The sequence below is a fragment of the Bombyx mori genome, chromosome 3 (assembly GCF_030269925.1).
Source record: "Bombyx mori chromosome 3, ASM3026992v2".
Classification (NCBI taxonomy): domain Eukaryota; kingdom Metazoa; phylum Arthropoda; class Insecta; order Lepidoptera; family Bombycidae; genus Bombyx; species Bombyx mori.
Genome location: NC_085109.1, coordinates 7,596,814 through 7,615,179, shown reverse-complemented (window position 1 = coordinate 7,615,179; position 18,366 = coordinate 7,596,814). Strand labels below are relative to the sequence as shown.

General features: G+C 38.2%; 2 protein-coding genes across 3 annotated transcripts; both read right to left on the bottom strand.

Annotated features, from left to right (window-relative positions):
- Positions 1 to 60: 60 nt before the first annotated feature.
- LOC110386164 (enoyl-[acyl-carrier-protein] reductase, mitochondrial) lies at positions 61 to 17,292 on the bottom strand. 2 transcript variants are annotated; one of them, XM_062675669.1, is made up of 6 exons: positions 17,139 to 17,283; positions 14,983 to 15,063; positions 12,011 to 12,196; positions 10,957 to 11,073; positions 10,439 to 10,588; positions 61 to 1,097 (listed from the first exon to the last, which is right to left on the bottom strand). In XM_062675669.1, the coding sequence occupies exons 1-6, from the start codon at positions 17,141 to 17,143 to the stop codon at positions 254 to 256; spliced, it is 1,383 nt and encodes a 460-aa protein (XP_062531653.1). In that variant the 5' UTR covers positions 17,144 to 17,283; the 3' UTR covers positions 61 to 253. The 2 variants fall into 2 exon arrangements, with proteins under 2 accessions (XP_062531653.1, XP_062531656.1); XM_062675672.1 differs by lacking the exon at positions 14,983 to 15,063 and having other exon boundaries at positions 17,139 to 17,292.
- Positions 1,277 to 2,798, bottom strand: LOC101737655 (enoyl-[acyl-carrier-protein] reductase, mitochondrial). The gene is made up of 2 exons (XM_012695193.3): positions 2,380 to 2,798; positions 1,277 to 2,219 (listed from the first exon to the last, which is right to left on the bottom strand). The coding sequence occupies exons 1-2, from the start codon at positions 2,621 to 2,623 to the stop codon at positions 1,357 to 1,359; spliced, it is 1,107 nt and encodes a 368-aa protein (XP_012550647.3). The 5' UTR covers positions 2,624 to 2,798; the 3' UTR covers positions 1,277 to 1,356.
- Positions 17,293 to 18,366: the final 1,074 nt, after the last annotated feature.

Here is an 18,366-nt window from a genome sequence, read left to right as displayed (position 1 = left end):
TATCAATTATGTACCTATGTACAGGACCTACTGTGATTTTTCATTTTAAATAAATTCTTATTTGTTTTTTTTTTTAACAATAGACAAAAATAAGGAAAAATATCTAAACAGTGAGGGATCTGAAGAACCAATGCGATGCGGCGACGTAACTAATAAAATTGCGAATATCCACATACTTAATGGTGTTTAGCCAGTACTACATTTGTTTAATCTATGATCAATGTTTTCCGACACTGCTGAGCTGATTTGGGAATTACGGGAGCGTAAAGTCAAACACATAGTTGACGGTTGAAAATGCTTCGCAATGGCCTGTATTTCTAAATGCATGAACATAATTCTTTAGTTCGACTGGCACGTAAACTGGTGCCCTAAATTTTCCAGTTACCATCAGTCTTATAATGTCGTTCAGCATTATATCTTTTTCAACACAAGTAGCTTTGGCATCCCATTCGCACAAATGAAATTTATGGAAGGCAACATCACATCTCAAAAATTGTTTTACAATGGGCAAATTAAATGCATCACCATAATAAACAACTGTTCCATTTCTCTCAAGTAATTTGAGGATGACATTTTCATATCTGGCCCCTATGCAATTCAGGGCCAAAACGGGCCTAGACAGTGATGTGTTGAAATTAGTCAATTCTTCAGCTTCTTCTAAAGTGTAAACTGCAGTGGCTCCTATACTCAGCAAATAATCTTTGACAACTTTGTATTTATAATGATTAGCAACTATGTTAAATGTATTAATTCCCCAAGCTTTGCACAATTGCACAATGCATTGACCGCATGGACTGTTAGCAGCATTTTGAATAACAGTTTGACCTGGTTGTACATTTCTGAAGTCCTTGATCATTCTGTATGCCATACATGGGGCTATTGTTAGCATTGAGGCTTCAGGAAGAGGTATGTTTGGAGATATGATATGAACATCTCTTTCATGAAAAACACCATAATACCTCCATGTACCAAGTAATCTTGATGTAAGCACTACACGATCACCAGGTTCACATGCACATACATGGCTACCAATCTCAAGCACCTCACCCACACCTTCATCTCCCGGGATAGATGGTAAACTGGGCAGACAGTAATTTCTACCTGTAATGGTACACATAAATTTGTGAATATATTATAAGTACATATCACAAGTATTAAGGAAATTAAAGGCAGAAATTTTGTATTCAATGAACAACATAAGTTATACAAAATGAAAAATAAGCAGTTATTTAATGAGCCTTGCAATAAGTGATTAATAAAGAGAAAAAAAGAACACTTCCACTATATAATCTTTTTTATTAAGAACATTTCATAATTACTATCTTAGTTAAATCTATATCATAAATTCAACTATGCTTAACAAGTCTTAGTGAAATCTAAAATATATTTACATCCTGTATACCCTTTAACTGTAAGAGCATTTTGTAAAGCTTCCTGAAAATTTTCAAATTTAACCATTTGGTGTACAGGACTTTTCAACTTGGCTTCACACATCAATGAAATAATTTCATTTATCATTTCATCTTTTTGTACTAGGTCAGCTTTTTCATTCCAAGCAGTCATCCAAAATCCAAAAAAGGAAAGATTTTTGAAAATAAATGCCGATGTCGGTATTGACACAGGATCTCGGGACATCCCTCCGTAAGTCACCATGCATCCGGAATGCTGTAGATGTCTTAACATTTCTAAAGAACTTTTTCCGCCCACACAATTTAAGGCTAAGGAAGGCTTGTCAATTTTCTTTTCCTTAAATATATTTGTTGATCTCAATTCTTCTTCAGTTAACACATAAGTTGCACCAAGACATTCTAAATACTTTTTCAGTTCATTTATTTCTGGCCTATTGCGAACAATGTTAATATTCTTTATTCCCCAAGCTTTACATATTTGAATGACATTTTGTCCACACGCACTATTAGCTCCATTTTGGATAACAACAAGGCCATCTTTAACTGGTTTAAAGTCTGATAGCATTCTATAGGCAGTACATGGATTTACTGTTAGCGTAGCTGCTTCTACAGTACCTAGACTATCAGGAACAACTCTTAGAACATCTTTATTGAAAATTGCTATATCTCTCCAAGTGCCTTGAACTGGTTTAGTTACTATGACTTTGTTCCCAGGACATATTCTACTGACTTCTTTACCTACCTCTTCAACAATTCCAACTCCTTCATTTCCAGGCACACAAGGTAGATTTACTTTCACAGGATACTTTCCTATAATGAGACGAAATATTTAGAATGTAGACCTGTATTTAGGTAATAAGAAACACTGTAGTTAATAAAAGTACCTTTAAGTTACTTCTTCATCTCAAACAAGAATAAGATCGATATCACTGTAAAAAAACTAAATGTTTTATATGATTTAGTCATGTACCTTGTATTGTGTTTATGTCAGCTGGATTAACCGGAGCTGCCAGCATGCGCACCAACACTTCTTGGCTCCCCAGCGGTGGGACTTGGCATTCCCTGTACTTTACAACATGCAATGGATCGCCGAATTCGCTATACACCAGCTGTTTAGAAGTTAAATTGCGAACTGCCCCTTTTATGTTTACACAATTAGTTGCGTACGATTTAAAAGCAGAATATAATGTTTTAGAATAGGGAATCAATGCCATATTAATTCTTTTGAAAATGTATACTACAGATTTAATTTGTTTGACCGGCTTTTAATAAATTGAAATTATGACTAAAATGACAAATGACATTGAATGTAATAGGATTGACAGAAATTTATTTTGACATTGGGGTTCACTACACCGCTTGTAAAAAAAAAGTTAGTATATTTTAATTATCTACGTACCTACTCAGGAAATACTGAAAAGTTCAGGAAACAAAATTAGTAATGAAAACAGCTTTTGTTACTTTTTAGCTGAACCACAAGAAGCAAAGTCGTGTGAATTGTTCTATTTTGTTAATTTAGTATCGTTACACTAAACAATAACGTCTTTTAATGTAGACTAGGACTAATAATTTGATATTTATCACAAATAACTCATCATTAGTTGAATAAATTCTGGTGTAGTCTTTGTTGTTACTGAACAACGTCTTCTTTGATAATATAAGTATTAACTGTGATGAAAATTGGACGTTGACTGCATACATACACTGTAGATTAGTCGACGATATGACTCGCATGTCCTGGTATTAAAACTTCGGCATGTATATGTCAATACTCCTTTAATATTTGCCCTTTTAGTAAATAGAAATAGGATCACTATTTTATTGTCATATATTCATGAATGAGACTATTCACTTTAGAAAATTAACTCAAAACTGGACCTATTAGGGTATTAAAAGTTTTCCAATATATCTAGTGTTAAAACTAGTTTTTTGTTCAATATGTAATTTTATTCAAGTTCTCAGGAATTTTGCGACTCTGGCATCTAGATCTTTTCTAGCAAGTGGTGCTGTTGCTTTTGGAGGAGCACTGGCCTCGGGAGATGGAATCTTCAGTTTAGGAAGACGAAGTTTCCTTGCCCGCGTCAATTGCCATGTCGCACTTGTGTTACGCATCCCGCTAATGCTCTTCTCTTCGTCCACCAAAGCCAGATTAGGACGAGGAACACTAAAGCGAAAGATAATTAAATTTATCTATTCTTAGTATCACTTCTCCCTATCTTTTTTAATCGACTCTCAACAGCAACTTCAAATCTTGTTTTATTGTGTAATCCACATAACGTATTGATTCCAGACGTGTTTGCTTTATTCCTAAATAACACTACTTTTACGGCTTAATCTCACGTTCATTATTTTAATTTTTATAAGAGCTAAAGCGTTAATCATTCGTTTGAATATTGTGCTTACTACCCTCAAAATTTCAGGACATTTACGTTTCTTTCCACACAGAAAGAACTAGCAGTATACCGAGGTCAGGCAGCTTATTTGACTTGGGTTGTCATTTTCACATTAAAAATAAAGCGTTAGCGCCAACCATCTTCTCTGAAGTAAAGGTATTTATTTATTTATTTCAATGGCCTCGTGCACCGTGTGTGATATTGACGACTTCTTTTCCAAGAAGTATTTCGAATGTCAAATCTTTTAAAATGGTTAGCACCCCTGTCTAGATTATAATACGTATACGTATTGCATACCGGTAAAATGGGGCGATTAGGGATTGAGAGGCGAATCGGGAAAAAACCGGGAAAATCTTTCGACGCTCAATATAAGTTTTATATTCGTTGCAAAATCTTCCATTTTTTGTAGTTTAATAGTAGAATGTTGAAAGTTCACAAAACAACTCTGAATATGCATGATAATAGCTGCTAACTTATAAAAAATCGCGTTTCAAATTAACTTCCTGTGGTGGTCATCATTTTAGTGCTAGAAACTTTGCTCTCTTTTATTTATTTGATAATAATAGAAGACGACTATGATTTATAAACGTTATTTAGTGTTTGAACCAGCATATATATTAAAGGTAAGTCTCAGTTGTTATTGGTTTTAATGTATTTGATTAAATAAAAATATGTACATGTAAAAATCTGTTGTTTTTGGGGATATTGGGGACGTCTTAGGTATAAATAACAACGAAAAAGGGGTCAATTGGGATGAGAATACGTGAAATGGAAACGACCTAAGTATAAATAGGTACAGGTTTGTAGGGTTGTCTATGTAGTTATAGCAATATTTTTTAAATTTGTTGGTAAAAATCTGGTTTATCGAAGCGAAATTGGGAATAAGTCTTTAGTTGAAATAGATAAGCAATTTAATATAAGTAACTCGATTTTGCAGAGACATGTAACAAGATCAATGAAATCTCAAGGTGGACAAAAATGTCTAAGTAATACATAATAAAATATTTAATATTTGTTCAGAGTGGGGGTATTCATCTGATTAATCCATGGAATAACCGACACACCTAATCTCTTAACCCAGATAGAAATATCAGCACTGTCGATTGCACCTATAATTGAGGTGATGTCTGCCATGTTTGGGGGTTGATTGCTTCCCGCTTCCGTAGGTTTAACCCGCGATTCCCTACAAGTGACCCCTGGGTGGTGCAAAACGGGAGCCGAATACATAATCGGTGGTAGGACTTGTCCGACTGGCTGGCGACCACCCTCCAACTAGAGTCCGCCGCCAAATAGCCTAGCTGTGTTCCGGCGTGTGGGTTGGAGAGCCAGTGTTATTCCTTCCCTTTCCTCTTCCTTGTTGGGGGTGAATCTTGGCGATACCTGGAACATGCGGAGCAGACGTGCGTGTGAGCTCGCGGGACGTGATTGTTTGACGGGGGTATAGGGAGACCCAGTGAAACGGTGTTCGCCGCCGCCCGCCGGTCAGTTGGGGACCTGAACCCGGGTGTCACTACTAAACTCCGCCCCGGGAAGCTGTCCCGCCAACCGGTGTAAAATCCTGTCGTGCGGTCGTCGTGCCGGAGTCGGAGACCGGAGTGGATCCCGGCGATCGCACGCAGGGTGGACTGGGGGCCCTTCCATGCCCTGCGTCAGTCGCTCACGCAACCCGTGGTCGAGCACGTACTGTGCTCCGCGCTTTATTCAGGTATTGTCACGATTTCGCCTCGAACATCCTACCCCGCCCAATCCCACTCTCCAAATAAAAAAAATAAAAAAATGAAAGTTCGAAAAAGGAAAAGGGTTTTGTCGGCGATTCCCCATTCCACATTTAATGTGGATTTCAGCAATGTAAGGGGTCTACATAGCAACCTCGACGCCGTACACCACCATCTTGAGACGGCGCAGCCTGCCCTCCTTTTTCTGACGGACACGCAGATATCTGCTCCGGATGATACTTCGTACCTTGAATACCCCGGCTACGTATTGGAGCACAACTTCCTGCGTAAAGCCGGGGTGTGTGTATTCGTCCGGGCTGATGTCTGTTGTCGCCGTCTACGAAGCCTCGAACAACGGGACCTGTCCCTCTTGTGGCTGCGCGTAGATCACGGGGGCTGTACCCGAGTCTACGCGTGCCTGTACAGGTCCCACAGCAGTGATGCAGGTTCAGCTCTGATAGAGCATGTGCAAGAGGGGACTAACCGCGTGCTTGAGCAGTACCCATCTGCGGAGGTGGTGGTTCTTGGAGACTTTAACGCTCACCACCAAGAGTGGTTGGGGTCCAGAACCACTGACCTCCCGGGTCGGGCTGCCTACGATTTCGCCTTGGCCTACGGCCTCTCCCAGCTGGTGACACAGCCCACCCGTGTCCCAGATATTGAGGGGCACGAGCCTTCTCTGTTGGACCTTCTGCTGACCACCGATCCAGCCGGATACAGTGTGGTGGTCGACGCTCCACTTGGATCGTCTGATCACTGCCTTATCCGTGCTGCCACACCACTCGCTCGTCCTGGTCGTCGAACGACGACCAGGTATCGAAGAGTTTGGCAGTATTTGTCAGCAGATTGGGATGGATTGCGTGAGTTTTACGCATCCTACCCATGGGGGCGGTTCTGCTTTTCCTCTGCTGATCCTGACGTCTGTGCGGACCGTCTTAAAGACGTGGTGCTCCAGGGGATGGAATTGTTTATTCCCTCCTCTAAAGTGCCCGTTGGGGGTCGCAGCAGACCCTGGTATAACAATGCCAGCAGGGATGCTGCACACCTCAAGCGGTCCGCATACGTTGCATGGGATGATGCTAGGAGACGTCGGGATCCTAACATCTCAGAGGAAAGGCGGAAATATAACGCCGCTTCCAGGTCCTACAAGAAGGTTATTGCCAGGGCGAAATCGGAGCACGTTGCTAGAATTGGCGAGCGACTGAAGAGCTATCCCTCTGGGAGCCGTGCTTTTTGGTCGCTCGCCAAAGCTGCAGAAGGTAACTTTTGCAGGTCTAGTCTCCCACCACTACGCAAGTCCGATGACAGTCTGGCCCATAGTGCGAAAGAGAAGGCTGACCTTCTGGTCAAACTCTTCGCCTCGAACTCGACTGTGGACGACGGGGGTGCCACACCACCGAACATCCTCCGGTGTGACAGTTCCCTGCCGGAGATCTGCTTTACACAGTGTGCAGTCAGGCGGGAACTCCGACTCCTGGACGTCCATAAGTCGAGCGGGCCAGACGGCATCCCGGCAGTGGTTCTGAAAACGTGCGCCCCTGAGCTGACGCCTGCGCTAACGCGTTTGTATCGCCTCTCTTATTGCACTAACAGGGTTCCGTCTTCATGGAAGACTGCCCACGTCCACCCTATCCCCAAGAAGGGTGACCGGTCGGACCCATCGAGCTATAGGCCTATCGCGATAACTTCCTTGCTTTCCAAGGTGATGGAGCGAATAATTAATATACAACTCCTGAAGTATCTGGAGGATCGCCAGCTGATCAGTGACCGACAGTACGGTTTCCGTCACGGTCGCTCAGCTGGCGATCTTCTTGTATACCTTACTCACAGGTGGGCTGAAGCCTTGGAGAGCAAGGGCGAGGCTCTTGCTGTGAGCCTTGATATCGCGAAGGCCTTCGACAGGGTCTGGCATAGGGCACTTCTGTCGAAGCTACCATCTTACGGAATCCCCGAGGGTCTCTGCAAGTGGATCGCTAGCTTTTTGGATGGGCGGAGCATCACGGTCGTTGTAGACGGTGACTGTTCTGATACCATGACCATTAACGCTGGCGTTCCACAAGGTTCAGTGCTCTCCCCCACGCTTTTCATCCTGTATATCAATGACATGCTGTCTATTGATGGCATGCATTGCTATGCGGATGACAGCACGGGGGATGCGCGATATATCGGCCATCAGAGTCTCTCTCGGAGCGTGGTGCAAGAGAGACGATCAAAACTTGTGTCTGAAGTGGAGAACTCTCTGGGGCGAGTCTCCAAATGGGGTGAATTGAACTTGGTTCAATTCAACCCGTTAAAGACACAAGTTTGCGCGTTCACTGCGAAGAAGGACCCCTTTGTCATGGCGCCGCAATTCCAAGGAGTATCCCTGCAACCTTCCGAGAGTATTGGGATACTTGGGGTCGACATTTCGAGCGATGTCCAGTTTCGGAGTCATTTGGAAGGCAAAGCCAAGTTGGCGTCCAAAATGCTGGGAGTCCTCAACAGAGCGAAGCGGTACTTCACGCCTGGACAAAGGCTTTTGCTTTATAAAGCACAAGTCCGGCCTCGCGTGGAGTACTGCTCCCATCTCTGGGCCGGGGCTCCCAAATACCAGCTTCTTCCATTTGACTCCATACAGAGGAGGGCCGTTCGGATTGTCGATAATCCCGGTCTCACGGATCGTTTGGAACCTCTGGGTCTGCGGAGGGACTTCGGTTCCCTCTGTATTTTGTACCGTATGTTCCATGGGGAGTGCTCTGAGGAATTGTTCGAGATGATACCGGCATCTCGTTTTTACCATCGCACCGCCCGCCACCGGAGTAGAGTTCATCCATACTACCTAGAGCCACTGCGGTCATCCACAGTGCGTTTCCAGAGGTCTTTTTTGCCACGTACCATCCGGCTATGGAATGAGCTCCCCTCCACGGTGTTTCCCGAGCGCTATGACATGTCCTTCTTCAAACGAGGCTTGTGGAGAGTATTAAGCGGTAGGCAGCGGCTTGGCTCTGCCCCTGGCATTGCTGAAGTCCATGGGCGACGGTAACCACTCACCATCAGGTGGGCCGTATGCTCGTCTGCCTACAAGGGCAATAAAAAAAAAAAAAAAAAAAATGTACTTTTGTCAGTTTTTCAATTTTTTTTATTGATGATCACTTTGTTGGTGCAATTAAATAAATAAATTAATTAAAACTATATATAAATATAAAAGTAGTGCCAACCCTAGCAAATTTCTCATTTCGTCCCAATTAACCGCAATTTTCGGGTAAATAGGGATTACACCTATTTTTGCATTTTTTGCTTAAACTGGAATGCTAGTTGCATAATTTTAAATTAGACAACAAAGATGCCCCCAAGACTCAATCATTTTGATCCTGATATAGCATTATATACATCAACAACTACCTTAAAATTGTTCATAAAGTTGGAATTTGTCCCTAATCGCCCCATTTTACGGTACTCGTGCGCTCGGGGATATTCTTTACATCCGCAATGTGCTTCCCAACTATAACCGTGAAATACTTTTAATACTTAACTATGTTACTTGTATTTTAAAGAACTCTAATAAGGTGAGAGAATCTAATAAGATTATAGTTGATGTCAAAGTTTGAAAATTAAAAGATACGATGTGCGAACTTGATTTTCTCTAGCTACTGCATTCCTATCATCTGCCTATAGAAGTAATAAACTTAGAATACATTCAAAATTTATTCCCTTGTCCCCATTATTGTGTGAGTTTCTTCGGGTTGCTGCAACCCAACAACAATATTGGAAGCAGTTTTACGTTCCGAAATGCGAGAATTTGTGGATTAGCTTAAAATTCTACGTAGGTAGTCCATATAATTAGTTGTTAAATGGAGATAAAAATAAATCTCCAAATTGTTTAATAATTGTAATCTACGTATGTATGTTAATTATTTTAGTGCACTTCAATTGTTTCTTTTAAATTTATTGATAGCAAGAATCATTTGAATTGAAATCATTTGAAAAACATAATTTTAAACAACCTTGGTTGCCTGTGTTAAATCGCATCATGTGCCAAACAAAACTAAGCCTGAAAATAATATGTATATGAAAGGCTGTGATACATATCTAAATTCGAACTTTTTAAAAAAACAAATTAAAACATTGACAAATAATGCTATTCAAATTACATTTCTTCGCGCATGAATTCAATATTAACCACTGAGACTTCAATATTTATGTATTAAATTTTCTCTTTTGTTATATTAACTGCATTTCGAAAGAAAAAAAAAACTACTATTTCTAAAATATATCAACAATATATACTAAACAAAACGGATTGATCGTAATCTATCCGGTAGTTTTTGAAAGATACGCACAGAACGGCAGACATGTGTGTAGGTACAGTCTTTTGAATTTAGCGACCTATTCACAAAATTAAACATGTATGTACTCACTAAGCCATATTAATTGAAGATCTTAATCTGGCTGGAGCTATAATTGTGGGTATCTCATTTGCTGTGTTTCTTTTGAGACCTTGAACACCATAAGAAACAAAATTAATTATTAGGAGTTTAAAATTAAATACGAAGTAACTACAGAGATATTAATTTAATTTGATTACCAGAATACTTAATGCTTGTTATAGAACTTCTGTCTCTCCATTTTTGTGAACACACAGGGCAAATGGCTTTACGAATAGACCACCGTAGTAATTCTTCTCGCTTCAAGATATTACTTTGCTGGCCAACCGGCATTTTTAATTGTACCTAATCATAATTTAGTCTCAATTGAGATTGCTTGGCATGTTTTGTTCTTATTGTTTAAATTTTCTTAAAATCAATCAATAAAACATAATGTACAAAATCTCTTTTTAAATGCATTCCTTTATATTTAGAAATTCGGTAAGTACCTAATTTTGCAAAAAGTTCCAATAGAATTGGCATCATTTTATAAAAGATGCAACAAATTTAAATTATACTTAACTGGCTGGGTAGTGTTGGCTGTGAAAGCTAAGATGGACGGTATGTCCATATCACGACGTGTTGAGACACGAGAGAAACGAGACCGGGAGATACTGCGATCTGTTGTGCGCATACTAATACCATGGATGCAGCCCTCATTTCGTTGACTAAAAAATTTCTTTTATTAAATCATTAATGTTGTACCTAACGTTCCTAACGTATGTATATAGGTAGGATATTGCACCTCTGTGATAAGTATAAAATTTAAAAAAAAATTGCTGGTTTGTTTTTTACACGATTTAATTTCTTCAGCGTGGATATTCTTCGTGAAATTGTTTGAAATCTGTGTTATTTATTCAGAAACATTTCTATTCAGTCAAGAATAAGACTAAGGCAAAGTACCATCGTTATGACACTAAATTCATCACTACGGATAACTCAACTATTAGGTCTCAGATTATTCTCAAATAGGAATATACTATATTATGTGATGTAATTGATCCCATAAAATCCACATAATTTCAAATTTACTTACTCATCTGTTAGGTCATCTTTAAGGTCAAGAGTCTTGTCTTGTGCTTCGACGTCTTGTACTTTCCTAGCACGAACCATGTTCAAAAGTAATGTCTCTTGCCCGCCTAAGTCCCGTGACCTTTCGTTAACAAATTTGGTAGTCGTTTAGTCACTAATGGTGCGAAAGTCTCATGAATTTTTTATTGAAGAGATATGTTGCAAGACTAGATTAACAGGTTTTTTTTAAACCTAATCCATGATAGCCTTGAGAGGTTATATCAGCGTTACCCTAGCGTGGAGGTGAGTTCTCGGGGCTCAAACCAGGTGTTGCTAACACTGGCCCTAGCAAGAGCAGTGCTTCGCAGAATCTACCACCGGATCGGAAGCGACCCACTGAGAAGATCCGACTAGAAACTCAGTGGGCTGTGGGTTAATTTACTCGCCGAGCCTTTCGTCGCAAGCGACGGGTTCGGCGATGACGGTGACGGTTGCTTGAGGTATTTAAAAACACCGTTAATGAATCGGGAGGTCCGTAATGAGGTGTTTAGGGCGACTTCGACTGTTTACCATTCGGTCCACAGGATCGGGTATGTAATTTCCGGCGGCCACGACAAGAGGGCTTTCGTGTCGAGCCGCCTTCTCAAAGTGGCGCATTGATGCCTACTGTATATACTTACTGATTGAGTCAAGCTCCAGTCCTCATGGAGATCCACAGTTCAATTTAGGTTTCCAGGTTTCAAATTAGTGCGGGCCGCGTGAGCGAACACTACACTTGCATAGGTCATGACGGAGCGTATGCAAGTTTTATAGAGTGTCACCTTATTACAAAGGGATAATTTACTTCGCTTGCAAATCATCGGATAGATGACTCACAGGATTCTGACTGTTCCGTGAGGGCAATGCATAGAATACAGGTATTGAAAATTATTTTCAGTAGTTTTTTTTAAACGAACTATAGATAAAAATAGATACTGAAATAATAGCTGCCTTATCATTAATGAATTTAATTGTAAAAGCAATAGTTTAATCTATTTCAGATACTTTATACTTTTACTAAAGCCTGAGGCTAGACTTACTGATTCTGTACGCTTCCTCGGATGCTGTTGTACAAGTCGCTTTGTTGGGACAGCAACGATATCATGCGCGAAGAAAATGTAATGGATGCTGACGGTGAACTTTCACAGTCTGATGTAATTCTGTTTAGGATGTTGTACGGAGATGAATCGGTTAAAAAGGAGATGCGATGAGGTTCTTCTTTCGGACTGTCAGGAAAAAATATAATATTTAAAATTAATTTTAGTTATCAATGTACTTATGTACCTACATACGTAGAATAAACTAAATAAAACTCTTAGATTTTAAAGATTAAAGTATGGGCATCAATTACTCGACATTGCAATGTATTGCCTCAGAACACATTTCACTTCAGCAGACAATTGACAAAAACTTTAAGCTAAGATATTGTGATTATAACAATAATATTTTAATTACTGTTGAAAATGAGACTAGCAATCAAATCTGTGATAATATGTTAAAATTATGATTTTCGTTAATCTAATTTGAAAGTTCTTGATCTGCATCAGTTGTTTTTGGATATTGTAGCGAATGTTGCATAAGATTTTTTTGCGAAATTATTCTAGTATTAACGTACCAGCCACAGTACCCACATAACTACATCACGACCGGTTTCAAGATACTGGAACTTTGCATGAAATGATGGAATGTAATCGCTTCCTTCTCGGGATTCCGAAGCGCTTTAACATGTCATCCTCAAACGAGGTTCGATGAGTCCTTAACGGCAGATGACGATTTGTCCATCGTCATAGCATTGTTGATATCATTTAGATAATAATATACCGTTGGCTACTATGGTCTAAGGTACTATCTACCTTTTTTATATGTAACTAGCTGACTCGGCATCGGAATCGATAAATAAAAGACCTAAACTTTTGTATAAAATATACTTAAAAAAAACAAAAGGAATCCGTCCGACGGGCGACACATCAAACGAAAAACAAAATTGTTATTTTCATTTAATTCCGAGCATTTTCATATTTATCTACCTTTTAAACTTTCTCTGGACTTCCACAAATAATTTAAGACCAAAATTAGCCAAATCGGTCCGGCTGTTCTCGAGTTTTAGCGAGACTAACGAACAGCAATTCATTTTTATATATATAGGTATATACCTAGATACCTAGATTAATGCGTAGAGAAGTTAAACACTGCTTTCTACAAAGGTAGTTGTTAGTTAGTTGTTAAAATATTAAATAGTGGTATAATCTAAAAAAAAACTATAATTTATATGTAATGTTATATGTAATGGTGGTAGGGACGTGTTGTGAGCCCGCTCGGGTAGGTACCGCCATCCCGCCTATTTCTTACGCGAAGCAATGATTCGTTGCAGTTTGAAGACTGAGGGTATTCGGTATACCACAGAACTGCGACTTTGAACTTACGTTTCATTCAGGTTGGTGGAATTTTTAATGTTGAGTTCTATAGGTCACTGTCACCCCTTAATACCAGGAGGGTCGTGATATCGATCACCCATTTAAAGAATTAAAAAAGTACCTACAAAATGTAAGTATAATTTATGATATTATACCTTTTTATAAAGTGCCACTGACAGAAAAGCAATATAATAAAGATCAAATTGTTTATTTTATAGATTAACAAGGAAATTCTCATTCAAGTTATTGTTCCGGTATTTTACGACAGGCAACGACATTAAGGATCGCAATCAACAATAGTTGATGCTGTCTTATGTTGCATTGACTTTTTCACCAATGACATGACTCACGGATATGACTCACTATGTTTTATTCTGAGTAATATTTGATTCGTTCTAGAGTGTGTACACTACATAACGTGTATTTTTACGCATCTATATGTACGCGGCTTTAAAAATTCCTATTTTGCTACGGTGATCAGTGTGTAGTTTTTTTAACAACTAGATGCGTGGTTGATACACCCACACGTAGTACTCTTGATTTTCATTATTTACCGGAACGACATTTTGTACTGTCTTGTACTACCTGACTGTACATCGAACTTTAAAGAGAGGCAATCGGCTAATTTTGGTTTGTCGAGCGTTATCTCTGTCGGAATTAGCTGATTGTTTCTCTCCTAGCGTTGATGTGCAATATTTATCGTCGGGTATTGTAAATGCAACCATCAGCTATGAGATAATAATATGTGATCACCGTTGCTCGTAGACATTGACGCCGTCTATTAATTATATTCTAGTATAGGTTACAAGTAGCAGAACAGTATGAGTGGGCGCAACTTGATTTATAGTAAACCTTGCAAGTTATCACTACGTAACACCAATAGGAGCTTGAATTTAGTTTTTGTTACAATTAAATAATACACGATTAAAAATAATAATATTCTTTAAAGCAATCAATTAGACTTACCAAGTCATGGGTTTGTTCAAATGTATTTTTGTTGGAACGTCAGGCAATATGGATAATTGTGTCTTAATTAAGCATGTTTGAAATCTTACTTACTTGATTTACATTGAAAGTACTTATCAAGGCTCTCACCTTTATATTTGTGTGCTATTTTCATTATTATTGCTTATGTTAGGTTAGGTATAATGTACCTGCAGGATAATTCTGTAGCCTAATGAAAAGTTCATCAGATATATTTTGTCTGTATCTAACTACGCACCTACAAAATCGCTTACTTCCTACTCATGACGGAATGTTACTTTAAAATAAGTATATTTAATTTGTTGTTAATTTTATTGAAAACAGCAATCGCTTTGTATTTTATTAAATTTACCTACTAATTAATAAATGGAAAGCTACATTTTTCCTTGACAGAGATAAATTTAAATAACAGTTTCGTAACTTGCCTGCAAAAGCCTAATGAAATGTATTTTATAACAATAGATTGTATTGATATCACTCATTTTGTATGAAATTACAGGTTTATGGTTAACTATAGGAGCGTTTTGAGTCTTTTTTAAATAATTTTATGGACATTATCGTACAGTAATAACACCAATCAATAGTTTAAAATAAATGTATACACAGTAACTCACAGTGAAACACGCCTTGCAGAGTAAAGGCTCGAGTAACGACCTTTCCAATCTCCATCTTTCCTCCACGAGGTTTCAACTTTCCTATGAACACAACGTTTTACGATCTTAGCAAAATTATGTTACGCGCCCATGAATGTGTGTTTATAGTGTTCTTCTTGTTTGTTCATTCACGATTCGCATTGGAATAGAGAACAATAGATGTAGTAAAAGATCCAGTGTGTCTGAGCGAAAAATCCTTTTCAATTTCATGTTTAAACTCGAATTTTAAATAATCCAAAAAATACATATTGCAAAACAGCCCAGGCTACATGGATATACAGATATTAGATGAATGTTTCTAATTTTTTTATTAAACTAGGTATTTGAGTGTCCGTAAGATTATCGGAAAGATACTGTGAGATCCAGCTAGGTCGGTTCAATATCCTCTGACTCTGACAGGTACTATTTTACACAGACACAAACACACACATAACGTGTTCATGAAGACTTCCACAAAGAACGAATAGCATTGCGTAATAAAATAATTTATAATTTGGATATAGGTATACCAATCGAATATCCTGCTTATCTCTGCTGCGAATCAGTTGTACGTTGTGTATTGAAACTCTACTTCGAATCAATCTCTGGACTCGACTGAAGATTATATCAAAAAAGATGCTATCGTACGAAAAATATGTTGTAGAACTCATATCCGTTTAGTTACTGATAATTTTTTTTAGGCACTATTTAAAGAATTTTAACAAACAAAACGATATCTGGAGTAAAGAACAAAAAAGAAATCAACAATGGAGTCGTCGTCATACATAAGCTTTTAGTCATCCATCAAGTACTCGATCTGCCAATTTCAAGGCCTTTGAAGTAGTAAACCACAATCAACGACAATTTCAATGTTAAAACTATTTAATTTTATTGATAAACGCAGAAGGGATAAAAGGACGTATGAAGTTTTTTTTGCTAGTAATAAATAACACTTGATGAGGTGACGAGAAACTCGTAAATGCGGAATGGATAATAAAGTTTCGAAAGGTTATTTACTGGGGATTCATTTTAAAAAATGCAGTGTGCGTATTTTTAGGCTGCACACGGGCAGATGAGCTCATAGCCCATCGGGTATTAAGCTACTGAAGTTCATATACAATAAATATACACGTGATTGGCACCACCCTAGTTGAGACATGTGTCTCATTGTGTACCTTTCAAACTGCATCTGAAATATGTTTTGCAGCGTTATTATTCAGGATGATGGAAATGGTATAACATTTATCTGTGGTGGCTCACAACATGCTTCAGCCTTGCCACCACGACATCTATATATCTTCTACGATAGCCTACTGATATTTATAATTTATATGTATTGTACACTATACGTTTTTCTATAAATCTGTAAGTCCATACCAAAATAAAATATGATGAGAAGAAAGGATGAGAAGTGAACCCTCACTTACCTATTCAAAGATACTGTATACGAATGGGAATCAGACCCGGATCTCGTTTTTGGTAGTCAAGTTTATCACCACCGTCCGTCCCAACGAGGCAATCAAAATGTATCAGATCACATGTTACCAATTGTACTGTACTGATGTTCATTCTAACTTATCCCAAGAACCATGATTGGGTAGTGAAACACAATTATTTTTCTATTTCTTTGTGTTCACTATTATAAGATACAAATATACTGAGCTTTAAAATGATGAAATCAAAACTACATACCGATTTTATTTATTTGTATTGCAGGTATATATATTTGTGTAATATTAATTGTGCAATAAAGCAACTTTCGAAATTCCAGTTGCCTCAGAATATTGCGTAAATATATTCAAAGTATTAAGATTTAAAAAACTTATACAACTAAAGAGCATAAAGGATAAATAAGTGCTTGAAAACTTTCAAACAATAGGAACGAAATAACGGGGAATTTTATTGCAACGATAATAAATACGGATACGTTAATCATAATAACATGAATCTTATGTACATATTTGTTTATACCAACAACTTAAAAACAGTAAAAAAAGCAGTCATTAGTAATATTGAAATCAGAGAATAATTGCATACGTTACGAACAGACAAACATTCACTTCTATTAATTGCTTCGAATTAAGAAACAGGTATCAAATATGTAAACAAGTGTGTTAAATTAGAATTAGTTCACTCACTGCATTAGGTTCTCATAAAACACGTTTTATCAAAAATGTTACAATATTAACTACTACGACATTATAAGCGTTTTCGCTAACAACGATGTCATTGACATTTGATTTAAAATTGTCACAATCATTGAAAATACATTTTAACAGTTCGCTTGTCTAGTTTGCACGAACATCAAATGCAAATAAAAAGTTTTATTCAAGAAATTAAATCGTTGTATCCCAGTAAATGTACCGTTGTCTACGCTCGTATTATTAATTTATTACACATTTTTAAGCTTACAATTTTATATTTAATAATAGGTTGGGGAAAAGTCTTTAGGCATTATAGTATGTATGAACTTATAATAAAATCTCTTTGGCTATACTATTTGTACTGGCTGGTTTTGGTATCATAAAAAGTTTCAATTTTAAAGAAGATAATTATTTTTACAGATTTTTATTTATTTTTTTGTACTGTCAAGATGAGTGAATTTAATGAAGAAATTCGATACATTTTAAAAAATTTGATGTCAAAGATGCACGTCGCTCTGGTCGCCCTATTACGAAGAATAAAATGGATGCCATTTTTGAAAAAGTGGAGCAAGATTGGCATATCAGTAGTTACGACGTAGCTGAAGAACTGGGAATTGACCACAAAACAGTATTGGCGCATTTGAAAAAAACTGGGTACACAAAAAAGCTCGATATTTGGGTACCTCACGAGCTCACTGAAAGAAACCTAATGAACCGTGTACTTATTTGTGATTCTTTATTACGACGTAATGAAACCGAACCATTTTTGAAGAAGCTGATAACTGGTGATGAAAAGTGGATCACGTACGACAGGAACGTGCGAAAAAAGTCGTGGTCAAAGGCCGGTCAGACTTCACAGACTGTGGCGAAACCCGGATTAACTCGCAACAAGGGTGACCCTGTGTGTGTGGTGGGATTGGAAGCGCATTATTCATTATGAGCTGTTACCACCAGGCAGGACCATCGATTCTGAACTCTACTGCAAACGACTGATGAGATTAAAGCAAGAAGTTGAGAGAAAGCGGCCGGGATTAATCAACAGAAGGCGTGTGGTTTTTCATCATGATAACGCTCGACCTCACACATCTTTAGCCACTCAGCAAAAATTAAGAGAGCTTGACTGGGAGGTGTTAATGCATCCGCCGTATAATCCTGACCTTGCACCTTCAGATTTCCTGTTTCTGTCTCTTCAGAATTTTTTAGCCAGTGTCAGGTTAACATC